The sequence below is a fragment of the Caretta caretta genome, chromosome 3 (genome assembly GCF_965140235.1).
Source record: "Caretta caretta isolate rCarCar2 chromosome 3, rCarCar1.hap1, whole genome shotgun sequence".
In the NCBI taxonomy this organism is placed as follows: Eukaryota; Metazoa; Chordata; order Testudines; family Cheloniidae; genus Caretta; species Caretta caretta.
In genome coordinates this window covers 58,840,516-58,853,397 of record NC_134208.1, presented here as the reverse complement: position 1 = coordinate 58,853,397, position 12,882 = coordinate 58,840,516, and the positions used below count along the sequence as shown (strand labels likewise).

The 12,882-nt window shown below is 45.6% G+C and overlaps 1 protein-coding gene across 3 annotated transcripts in view; it reads right to left on the bottom strand.

Annotated features, from left to right (window-relative positions):
* Positions 1-818: 818 nt before the first annotated feature.
* Positions 819-12,882, bottom strand: part of DDX43 (DEAD-box helicase 43) — a 64,450-nt gene continuing 52,386 nt past the window's right edge. For all 3 annotated transcript variants that reach the window (XM_075126531.1, XM_075126532.1, XM_075126533.1), the window contains 2 exons: positions 1,706-1,843; positions 819-1,350 (listed from right to left, as the gene is read on the bottom strand). In XM_075126531.1, coding sequence (XP_074982632.1) covers positions 1,730-1,843 — 114 coding nt within the window. In that variant the 3' untranslated portion in view covers positions 819-1,350; positions 1,706-1,729. The remainder of the gene's footprint in view (positions 1,351-1,705; positions 1,844-12,882) is intronic.

The following is a 12,882-nucleotide window of genomic DNA, read 5'->3' as shown; positions in this document are numbered from 1 at the left end:
TTTATATTTTGGAATCCAGTGCAAAGACATATGCACCCAAGTGCTAAACACATTTACATCCTGTAGTTTGATTGCATGCTGTGTACCCATGTGGCTTTGGCATTTGCAACCCATGAATAGGGCTGTGTGTAGGAGGTATAAATGTTTTACAGCCACATAAATATGAGTATAGGACACAGGAGTGGAAATGACCTCCTGGGTCATTGAGTCCAATCTCTCCACTAATAAGTTTCATCTTTAAACTTGCTAGGTTGTTTGCCCCCACTACTCTTACCAGAAGGCTGATCCTGTACCTCATTCCTCTGATGGTTAGAAACCTTCTAATTTCCAATCTGTTTTTATCCATGGCCAGTTTGTACCCACTTGTTCTTGTGCCAACATTGTCCATCAGCTTAAATAGCTCTTCTCCCTCACTGCTGAGTATCCTCCATATGTATTTACAGACAACAATCATAACTTACCTCTATATTTATCCCGAAGAGGCAACACTGCATAATAGCTTGCAAAAAAACAAAATCATAGTTCTGATTTTCTTTCATCCATTACTTTGCTCACGTTGAGGTATTTGTTGGATACTTGAGTACTGAATATTCCAAAACAGAAAATGTGCTTAAGGATAATTATACTTTTTACTGATCCTGCTTTTAAGTGATAATGACTATAGTTGCACTTTAATTTTTGGATGTCAGAATACAAGCAGCCACAACAACAGACTTTATCTATTACATCTACTCAGACAGAACTTAACTTGATTCTTCTTTCTTGGAGACTCCTTGAAACAAGAGCACATAAGAAAGGTACAGCCAGTGGAAAAGCTATTACATTTTCAAGTTTTTTATTTAGCAAATGCAAAAATCTTACAGCATTTGAAAACTTCAGTGCTGTACAAAACTGTATTCCTTTATTCTCTGAAAAAAAGGTCAAAAACATCAAAATAAATACGAAAGGTGAAATCTTAGCTCAACTGAAGTCAACAGGAGTTTTGTATATAAGTATATAAGCTTAATGTAAAAGAAAATAAGAGGCCCAGAAGAATCAAATTAGAAAAAAAGATTTGGGCCTCACAAAATTTGTGTACTGTTAATCATTTGGTTAGGTTTCCATCCACTCAGTATGACAGACTTGATGAAATATTAGTTCAGAGATTTATTCAGCTATTACTGTAAGAATATGCTTCATTTTCCAACAATGAAAGAAGACACCCATCAGTATTCCATGCCTTATCTGTCCCAAACTAGAGATGTAACATCCTCCTTGCACTCCGCTGACATAAATGGTGGTAACATCAGGCATGTAAGTTATTTTGGAACAATGCTGATAAGCGTTGGGTGTATGCACCAATCTGATTCCCTGAAAATATAAGGGAAAAGTTAATTTTTAAAATTCTTGTATATTAAAAAATTCTGCAGTTTGTCAAATTAAAAGCAGAATCTTAATTTTCTCCGGCATTTTTACAATTTTAAAAAATTATGTCATTGCAATGACTAACCTTGACATACACTTCCCCCCCTTAAGCGTGGATTAAAGAATAATTGAGAGTGACGTCTAAACATAGCAACACATCATTAAATGTAAGGAGAACCAGATTTTCAAAAAGTCCACAGACCTAATTCGTGTGTACAAGACAAGACAAAAAGTACACATACTTGAAAAAACTGGCCCTAAATTCAAATCTATATGACTATTATTATAAGAATTTACTTACGTTGTTTAAATATCTCTCAGGCGATTAAAAACCTTTCTGGGACTTTCCACGAGGTCTTCCTAAATCCTTTTCAATTTCTTTTTTCATCTGAAATTGCTTGAATCTTTCTGCCATTGAAATAAGCTCTTCAGGAACTGCCTGATAATTAGAAAGGTATGTTATGGAGAAAGTTTATTCTAAGTGATTCTCTAAGCTTTGCAGTCATATGCCCATGAGGTCAACAAATAAGTATTTATCCAAAATGTTTTCTATTACTCTTATGACTTTGCAGCTGAATACTTTATCAGCACACCAACAAGAAAAAGCCAAGGGAAGATATCTTTTTACCTAAAAAAATTAGGAAAAATCTTGTGCAGCTTGAGTGATAAATTCTTTGCTGCTTTGTCATTAGATTTCTAGTATACGTAGATAAACCAATACAATATTGTCAACTAAAAAATCCTATGATGTATTTCAAAGACTTCTGCCTTTGAGTTAAACGCCTCAGAAAAAGTTATGGGAAAAGGACATAAAATTCAAGTAGATTAAAATCTGGTACTAAATAATCTACTTGAATTTTATGCTGTTTACTCCATTTCTGCACCCAAACTTTACACCTTCAATCTGGTTAGCTAAATTCCTTATCTGCTCATGTTTAGTTCTTAAAATGTTGTTTTTAAAGTGACTGGAATTCTCTTAGGATTTTTCATCCAAGTAAGCCTTAGTATCAGACCACCAAGTTAGAGTTCACTGAACTTTGGTTATGAAAAGACCAAGAATTCAAGTGGTTAAGAAAGAAACACCACAGTGTAGTATTTTTGTTTAGTGAAGATCAACCACCTCATTCTGATGCAATTGCAGGATAGAAGAAATCTTAGCTTTCCTATCCACAATACATTTTGCCCTACATGAATGAAAATGGTTCACATATTTGATGGAGTTTTTCTGTCAGAAAAAGGCAAGTCTGGCTAAACTAAAATGCTTCGTAAAACAGTGTCAATTTCACTAAAATTTTGTTTGTGAGAAAAAAGGGAAAAGTTCTAATCATCTCTGAGTGTCCCATTTCAATATCTTCAGAATATGAAATGGCTGATTTTTCCTTTTCAAGTGGACATTGTTTTTAAGGGGTTTTTTTGTTTGTTTTGTTTTAAGATATGGAAGACACCATTGTAGAGGGGAAGGAGGGCACGTAGTGAAATATATATACCACCACATCTCGAAGAACTCAAGTTTCTATAAGGTGACTCTTCTTTGAGTACTCCATATATATATTCCACTCTTGGTGGCTCAAAACAGTGAACTGAAGACAGACAGGTGCTTGGAGTCTACTTAAAGAAACATAACACTGCTCTGCCAGAAGCAACATCAGATAAAATGGTTACCTACCTTCATGCTCAAATAAATTTGTTAGTCTCTAAGGTGCCAAAAGTACTCCTTTTCTTTTTACCTACCTTCTGTAACTGTTCTTTGAGATGTGTTGTTCATGTCCATTCCGTTCTAAGTGTGCGCACGCCCACGTGCACAGCTGTTGGAGACTTCTGCCTTAGCAGTATCCATAGGGTTGGCTATGGCACCCTCTGGAGTGCCACACGCATGTGCCGGTATATCAGGCGCCGCCGGCCCTATGCCCTCTCAGTTCTTTCTTGCCAGCAACTCCAACAGAGGGGCAGGAGGGCAGGTAATGGAATGGACATGAGCAACACATCTTGAAGAACAACAGTTACGAAAGGTGGGTAACTGTTTTTTCTTCAAGTGCTTGTTCATGTTGATTCCATTCTAGGTGAGCAGAAGAAGGGAACAGGACACCAAGGGCTCGAAGGGGGCTTTCATGAGCCGTGCAAGCACCAGATTCAGGTCCCATAGAGGGATTGGGTCCTGGATTTGGAGATAGAGCCGCTCCAGACCTTTTAAGAACCGGCCCATCATGTTATGGGCGAAGACTGACCTGCCCTGGAACAGAGGGTGAAAGGCTGATATGGTGGCCAAATGGACCTTAATTGATGAAAGGGACAAGCCCTGGAGCGTGAGATGCATAAGATAGTCAGGATCGACTGTAGCAAGGCCTGCTCAGGCCTAACCCTGTGGGCCGAGACCCAGCACGTGAATCGTTCCATTAGGCCAGGTAGGTTGCTCTAGTGGAGGGCTTTCTACTACCCAGTAGGATCTGCTGGACATGGGCCAACCACTCCTGCTCTTCAGCAGTTAACCATGCAGCAACCAAGCTGTTAGGTGCAGCAGTGGTAGATTTGGGTGCAGGAGCCTGCCGTGATTCTGGGACAGGAGATCCGGCCAGAGGGGCAACTGCATCAGGGTTGTTACCAATAGGTCCATCAGCATGCCAAACCAGTGTTGGTGAGGCCAAGCCGGGGCTATCATGATTACCTTGGCTTCGTCCTGCTTGATCTTCGTGAGGACTTTGTGCAGCAACAGCACCGGTGGGAAAGCGTACATCAGAGTCCCCAACCACGGGAGTAGGAAGGTTTCTGACAAGGAGCTCCTTTCATTCCCCCGAAATGAGCAGAACAGATGACATTTCCTATTCTGGTGAGTCGCGAACAAATCCATTCGGGGAGATCCCCACTTTTGAAAAATCCCATTGACCACCTTGGGGTGGAATGCCCATCCATAGTGAGACAAGGAGGCTCTGCTGAGGCGAGCTGCTAATATGTTCCTGGTTCCAGGGAGGTGTGCTGCCATCTAATGAATGGCATGCTGCACACAGAAGTCCCAAAGCCGGAGGGCTTCCAGGCAGAGGGCTGATGACCTGGCTCCACCTTGCCTGTTGATATAAAACACTGTGGTGGTGTTGTTCGTCAGGACTTGAACCACTCTGCCTTTTAAGTGGGGCCGAAAAGACTGACAGGCCAAGTGAAGTCAAAAGGGAAAGAAACTGCTGACCACTTGCGAGGCAAGGGAGAGGAGCACTCTGACCAACCATCACAGGCAGTAAGAAGGAACTGAGAGGGCATAGGGCCAGCGGCACCTGATATACCGATGCATAAGCATGGCACTCCAGAGGGCACCACAACCAACCCTATGGATACCGCTAAGGCAAAAGTCTCCAACAACTGTGCACATGGACACGCACACACCTACAACGGAATAGACATCAGCAAGCAGTTGAAGAATATGGTTAAAATATGGTGTAAGGAAAGTCACTAGCAAATGAATCATTTGCTTCAAATGAAAATCTAAGACTACTTTATGCAAAAATATAGGGATAGGAGCTAAAGGTGATTTTGAGTGGAATATTATATAATGAGGCCTGCATAAGTGCCTGTATTTTCCCAATTCTTTGAGCTGATGTAACTACTATGAGGATGGTTGTTTTCCTGGACATGTGTAGTCAGGAACAAGTTGTCTGGGGGCACAAACAAGGAGTCCTATTAAACCCGCTAGGACAACATCAATATTCCAGGAAGGAGGAGGAACTCTGAGAAGGGGAAAGAAACATGATCCACTGCAAGGTGGGAGAAAACTGTGGTCCTGAATGTTTGAGTGGGAGAACATATGTTGATATGGCTGCCAAATGAACATGAATGAAACTAACAGGCAGTCCCAAACTCATTAAATTCAGCAAGTAGTTCAGGTAGCTGAAAATTGTGTCTTAATAGGAAATAAATGGCACTGCTCAGCCCAAATAATGAATTTCTTCCACTTGGTTGTGTATGTTGAGCTGGTGGAATCATTTTTACTTTGAATTAAAGCGTTCTGAACATCCAGAGACCAGAGTCCATGGGGCCGGATGCACTGCATCCGAGAGTGCTAAAGGAGTTGGCGGATGTGATTGTACAGCCATTGGCCATTATCTTTGAAAACTCATGAAGATCGGGAGAGGTCCTGGTGACTGGAAAAAGGCTAATGTAGTGCCCATCTTTAAAAAAGGGAAGAAGGAGGATCTGGGAAACTACAGGCCAGTCAGCCTCACCTCAGTCCCTCATGGAAAAATCATGGAGCAGGTCCTCAAGGAATCAATTCTGAAGCACTTAGAGGAGAGGAAAGTGATCAAGATCAGTCAGCATGGATTCACCAAAGGCAAGTCATGCCTGACTAATCTAATTGCCTTCTATGATGAGCTAACTGGCTCTGTGGATGAGGGGAAAGCAGAGGACGTGTTATTCCTTGACTTTAGCAAGGCCTTTGACATGGTCTCCCACAGTATTCTTGTCAGCAAGTTAAAGAAGTATGGGCTGGATGAATGGACGATAAGGCGGATAGAAAGCTGGCTAGATTGTCGGGCTCAATGGGTAGTGATCAATGGTTCCATGTCTAGTTGGCAGCCGGTATCAAGTGGAGTGCCCCAAGGGTCGGTCCTGGGGCTAGTTTTGTTCAATATCTTCATAAATGATCTGGAGCATGGCATGGATTGCACCTTCAGCAAGTTTGCAGATGACACTAAACTGGGAGAAGAGGTAGATATGCTGGAGGGTAGGGACAGGATACAGAGGGACCTAGAAAAATTAGAGGATTGGGCCAAAAGAAATCTGAGGAGGTTCAACAAGGACAAGTGCAGAGTGCAGAGTCCTGCACTTAGGACGGAAGAATCCCATGCACCACTACAGACTAGGGACCAAATGGCTAGACAGCACTTCTGCAGAAAAGGACCTAGGGGTTACAATGGCAAGAAGCTGGATATGAGTCAACAGTATGCCCTTGTTGCCAAGAAGGCCAATGGCATTTTGGGCTGTGTAAGTAGGGGCATTGCTAGGAGATTGAGGGACGTGATCGTTCCCCTCTATTCGACATTGGTGAGATCTCATCTGGAGTAGTGTGTCCAGTTTTGGGCCCCACACTACAAGAAGGATGTGAAAAAATTGGAAAATGTCCAGCGGAGGGCAACAAAAATGATTAGGGGTCTGGAACACATGAATTATGAGGAGAGGCTGAGGGAACTGGGATTGTTTAGTCTGAGGAAGAGAAGAACGAGGGGGGATCTGATAGCTGCTTTCAACCACCTGAAAGGGGGTTCCAAAGAGGATCGATCTGGACTGTTCTCAGTGGTAGCAGATGACAGAACTAGGAGTAATGGTCTCAAGTTGCAGTGGGGGAGGTTTAGGTTGGATATTAGGAAAAACTTTTTCACTAGGAGGGTGGTGAAGCACTGGAATGCGTTACCTAGGGAGGTGGTGGAATCTCCTTCCTTTGAGGTTTTTAAGATCAGGCTTGACAAAGCCCTGGCTGGGTGATTTAGTTGGGGACTGGTCCTGCTTTGAGCAGGGCGCTGGACTTGATGATCTCCTGAGGTCCCTTCCAATCCTGATATTCTATGATCTCTCTGTGTCCTTTATCCAGCTAACATCTCAACTGTGAGGTGGAGGGAGGCTGGATCCAGAAGCAGGAAGTTTCCATTATCCTGAGAGACTAAGTCCAACATAAAAAGTGGTAAGGATTTTGGAGGGTGAGCTGATAAGACTGAGATCTGAATATTAAAAACTGTCTTGGCCAGACGGGTGCTATCAGTAAGGCTGTGAGTCTGTCACAGAGGTCATGAATTCTGTAACTTTCTGGGATCCGTGACTTCTGCAACCGCTAGTGCCACTGACCCCAGGGCCACTTGAGCAGCTCAGGTGGCCCCCGACCCTCCCCCCCCCCAGAGGACCCAAGATTTAGTGAGGGATATATAGCACAAGTCTGGCCTGGTCACGGGTCGTGAATTTTTGTTTAGTGCCTATAACCTGTCCATAACTTTTACTAAAAATACCCATGACTAAATCTTAGTCTTCGCTATCAGATCTATGGGATCTTTCTCAATACCATCTGAATCATCATCATTCTGGAGACCACGGATTGAAGAATGTGTCTGACAAGAAACCTTGTACTTAGGCCTCCCCTCAAACAGAATCCAAGACACTTCTCATTAGTGACTTTCGAAAACAGGTTTACTGACAGTTGACACCATCCTTGAAAGAGGTCTTAGATCAGGCGTCTCAAAGTCCCAGCCTGCGGGCCATCTTTGGTCCGAGAACCGCCCCACTGCGGCCTGTGCAAGAGAGATGCAGGCAGACATGCTAGCGGCAATCTCAACTACAGGCACCGCCCCCCGGGGATCCCATTGGCTGGGGGAGAGGGACACAGATACCATCACTGGTTGCCGGGCACAGTCAGCCCTGGAGGAATCATCGTTAGTTGCCGTGCAGAGTCAGCCATGGAGACAGCATTACTTCCCCCTCCACCACACAATGAATACAAGTCAAAACACCAAACACAACTAGCTGATGCGCACCTTGCTGCAATCCTGAACGTTTCAACTGCTCAGTCACTGAGGCCAAACATCAACAAACTCACAGAACTGAAGCATTGCCAGGTGGCTGGCCAACACTAAAAACTCTCTGGGAGGTGAAAAATTGTATAAAGCTGTATGACAGTTTAATTATTTCTAAGAAATTCGAAATAAAAAATACAATATAAACATTTTCTTTTCTGAACACCATCTTCAGTGACATTATTGGTCCACTGGGAGGATTTGAGGACTGGCACTAGCCCTAAGGTAAACTGAGTTTGAGACCTCTGTCTTAGATAATGGAGTCTGACTGTCCACTCAATTGCTGGAGAATTGCCCAATTAGATGTTTCACGGCATCTTACAGGAGGTATAGGGCTCTGGAAGAATCTATTCCAGAATCAAACGAACAGTCTCCTGCCATAGGGGCTATAACTGGGCTCCTTCCAGCCTGTTTATATAAAACATGTCAGTCATGTGGGTCAGTCATTTTCTGTATGGTCAGTCCCTGAATCATTGGTAGAAATGTAGTCAGACTTGGCGAATTACCCTGAGTTCTAATATATTTACTTGCACTAGTTTTCTCATGGGTCCACAGACTTGCATTTGATGGTGGTTTGGATGTGCTCCCCATCCCAGGAGAGAGGCATCTGACACTCAGGTATTGGTGGGGAGAATGCTCCCCTCCTCACCTTTGCATTTGATTGGGACCCTCCAACTGAACAAGGGAATATTGGAAGAGAGTTGCACTAACATACCTATGTAATGTCTGCTTAGCAGGTAGTCAGATTTCAGCCAGCCTTGCATGCAGTGATCACTTTTTGAATTTAAGGGCAACCTCCTGCCCCTTCCCCAAAGTCCTGCCCCACTCACTCCAATCCCCCCGCCTCTGTCACTTGCTCCCCCTCACCCACATTCACTTTCATCGGGCTGAAGTAGGGGTTTGGGAGGGGGTGCGGGCTGGGGCCAAGGGGTTCACAGTGTGGGAGGGGGCTCTGGGCTGACCCTGGGGCAAGGGGTAGGGATGCAAGCTCTGGGAGGGAGTTTGGGTGCAGGAGGGAGCTCCGGGCTGGGACAGGAAGTTGGTGTGCAGGAGGAGGTGTGGGCGCTGGATCTGGGTGGGGGGTCAGGACTGGGGCAGAGTGTTGGTGAAGAAGGGGATCTGGGGTGCTGGCTCCAGGAGGGGGCTCAGGGAGTGGGGCGTGGCCTTCCGCCAGGCAGCACTTGCCTCCGGCAGCTCCCGGTTGGCAGCACAGCATGTCTGCCACTAAGGCAGGCTTCCTGCCTACCCCGGCCCCACGCCGCTCCCGGAAGGGGCCAAAGTGCCCTAGCAGCTCCTGAAAGCAGGGAGGGCGGGTGGCATGTGGCTCTATGCGCTGCCCCTCCCTGCAAGCACTGCTCCCTCAGCTCCCTTTGGCCACAGCTCCCTGTTCCCGGCCAATGGGAGCTGTGGGGGCGGTGTTTGCAGGCAGGAGCAGTGTGCAGAGGGAGATCCCTTCCCCTCCGCACCCGGGGCTCACTGTCCACTTCTGGGAGCGGCATGGGGCTGGGGCAGGCAGGGAGTCTGTCTTAGTGGCAGCTCCATTGCACCGCCGGAGATCACGATCAACTGGAAGATCCTCTAGGATCGACCGGTCGGTAACCACTGTCTTAGACGATCGACTGAATTGACCAATTATGAATGTGAACCTTCAACCAAAGAGACTGCACTATACTGCAAACTTCTGAAAATACTTTCCTCTGTCCACCAGCATCATCTCTGTTCTGCCCAGGTTCAGCTTCATCCAGGTATTCCTCATCCAAGCACTGAGCCATCTTGGTTGTAGTGGTATGTTTATGTTGTGAAAGATAAGTAGAGCGGTGTTTCATCTGAATATTGCTGGCACTTAAGTTGATGTCTGACCAGTTCACCTACTAGAAAAATGTAGATGATGAAAAGGACAGGAGAACCCTATAAGTGAGGGGTTTAGTGGTGGAGAAGCATCACTACTTCTTGGGTGTGTCCCTCCAGGAAGGACTCAAACCATCTTAGTGCATTATCCTGGACTCCTGCCATGACTCTCAGATGAGACAGCAGTATCTCATGATCAACAGTGTCAAATGCTGTAGAGAGGTCCAGGATGAGAATGCATGTCTGTCCACTGACAGCAGATCATCCATTAGTGCCAATAAGTTTGAGTTTCATGTCTTGGCCTTAATCCACACGGATGTATCTAGAATGTTAGCTTCGGTCAAATGAGCTTGTAGTTGGCCTTTTGCCAGCTTCTCTATGAGCTTGCTCTCAAATGGGAGGTTTGACACTTGGTGATATTTGGCAAGGACTGAAGTATCTAGAGTGGGTTTCTTCAGTGTTGGTCTGATTATTGTGTGTTTGAAAGAAGAGTATCTCTGAATGAGGTGTTAGCACTTTTAGACAAGAGTGGTACCAGCTGTTCATGACTCTTTCTCAAGGCTAGGAGGCTGGCATTCACAAATCTTGAGTTGGGACTTCTCCAGGGTACCTAGAACTTCCTGAAGAGTGAGTGTAATGAACTCTGGGAATGTAGCTGGGATGTTTGTTGGCGGACGGGTGCAGGCAGAGTGAATCCATGCTGTTTGAGAAGGCTTCCTAAATGTGAGAGACCTTTTCTGGAAATTCAGATGATAGTTCTTTGCAACAATTGTTGCTTGGCTCTGATGCAGACAGTAGGCATTTAGGATTGATGAAGTGATTTACCATCTTGGGGTAGGGTTTGGAAGCCTCAATGGAAGCTGATATGAAGGTTCTTTTGGCCTCTAATATAGCCTCAACATAAGCTTTAAGAATTTGTTATATTTCATCCCGTTGGAATCAGCCTTTGTTTTCCACCATCGGTGCTCAAGTTTCTGCCTCTTTCTCTTCATCCAGTACAGGGTGTCTGAAAACCCAGGAACATCTGTGTGGGCCAGTGTGTCAATGGTCGAGACCAGAATAGAATAGTAATGATTAAGACTAATATATTGTCACAGTTATTTTTAGTAAAAGTCATGGACAGGTCATGGGGAATAAACAAACATTTATGGGAGCCTGTGGCCTGTCCCTGACATTTACTAAAAATAAATGGGGGGAGGGGCAGGGCTAGGTAAGGGGGAGGAATGACAGCTGAAGTCCCATTGGGGGGAGGGAGGGAGGGAAGACTGACAGGCAGAGCCTCCTGCCATGGTGGGGAGCACAGCCCCAGCCGGGGGGCACAGAGGCCCCCGCTCAAGCTGGCTGTAAGCTGCGGGGCAGGGGCACACCGTCCTGGTTCCAGCCCCAGTTGCAGTGCAGGGGCACGCAGTCCCGCCTCCAGCCCTGGCTTCAGCCCCTGACAGTTGATGCCCAAGAAGTCATGGAATCCATAGCTGCTGTGACTAAATTTTAGCCTTAGTAATGATTCATCAAATCCTCAATTCCTCATCCTGTGCCTGGGGTGCTGTTGCCCCTCACCAAGCTTTATAACATAGGTCCCTAAAATGTGGGGTGTGCCCCCTTAGGAGGAAATGGAGGAATGTTTGGGGGGGGGAATGGAGGGGCCCAGGCCAGCTCCCATGAGAGGCGGGGTGAGAGCACCACCCAGCCCTGTTCCATACCCCCAACTCTGCTCCGACCCCAGCTGTAACCCTGGCTCCACTCCCAGCACCAGCCTTGGCCCCCCAACCACAGCCCTGGCCCCGCTTCCAGCCCCCAGCTGCAGGTCTATTCTTGGCCCCAGTCCCACCCCCTAGCCACTGCTCAGTTCTCAGCCCCAAATCCACCCCAGCTGCAGCGTCAGCCCCCTTACTCCTGTCTGCACCCCCCCTTGAGAGCTGTGGTCCTGCTCCTGGCCCCTGGAAGGGTGTGGATAGGGGTAAGGGGGGCATGACAATGACAAGTTTGGGGACTACTGCTTTAGAATTTGGAGTCCACAAGACTCTGGTCGAATCAGGATCATTTCTCTTTCTTATTGCCTGGATGCTGGAAAGTCTCTGACCATGGCCTTGATCAGGTGATGCTCTGTCCAAGATTGTGGCTGAACTATAATGTCCTTTATATCCAGGACGAAGATCAGGTTCAGGATATGTAGAGGCTGAAGGTCTCCTTTTCTGGAAGATGTCTCTTCCTCCAAGGTTCCAAGCATCTTTGCCTGAAAAAGGCTCAGCCATGATCTTTGAGTGGTATAAGATTGAGGTCTTCTCTGTTTCCTCTAGCTGCTGGTGTGTATACGCCTAGCAACTGGAGCCTGGGCTGGGATTCTAAAATGCAGAGCACCAGCTGCATTTGTGATGAAGGGTGCAGAGTCTTTGAAAGGGAGATCTTTAATTGCTGTCTGCACCTCCCCAACCATGCAATGTTAAAGACCATAGCTAGGATTCTATCCTTATGGTGTCAGAAGTTGCCATGTATCTAGCCGTTGTATTGGAGGCATCTAAAGTGTCCTGGGAAGAGGTTAGTGCTACCAACTGCCCCCCAGAAAATTTTTCTCTTTCACTTTTTCTTGCTCTCCTGAAGAACGTTATTAGCAAAGTCTAAGACCTTGGACCAGTTCAAGTAATTGTATCTTACTGACAAAGGGTAATAGCAATTTTTAATTGCAGGCTAACTGATCAGTAATTAGAGACACGTTAGCCTCCTGCCTTTTGATGTAATTTTTGGTTGCAACTTTTTATTATTTCTCTCATTGGCCACCATGACAAGAAAGTGAACCTGGTACACAAGGTATTATGGATACAATCTTCCTTCTGAAAGTATCTAATACAGTTTATCTGCCTTCTTAGATGTCAGTGCAACTGATGCTTGAATATCCCAGATGTCCTCTGCCAGTTCCAACAAGGCTTCATTGATAGGTAATCCCTAGCGACTACGCATGGAGTATATCTAAGAGCTTGCAGGAGTTCTCCGGTACTACCTCCACAGGAGTTTCTATTCAAATTCTATACGGTGGACCAATTCCTGTAACTTTTGTAATTGGTTGAAAAGGAGCTGAAGGAACCATTGCCTC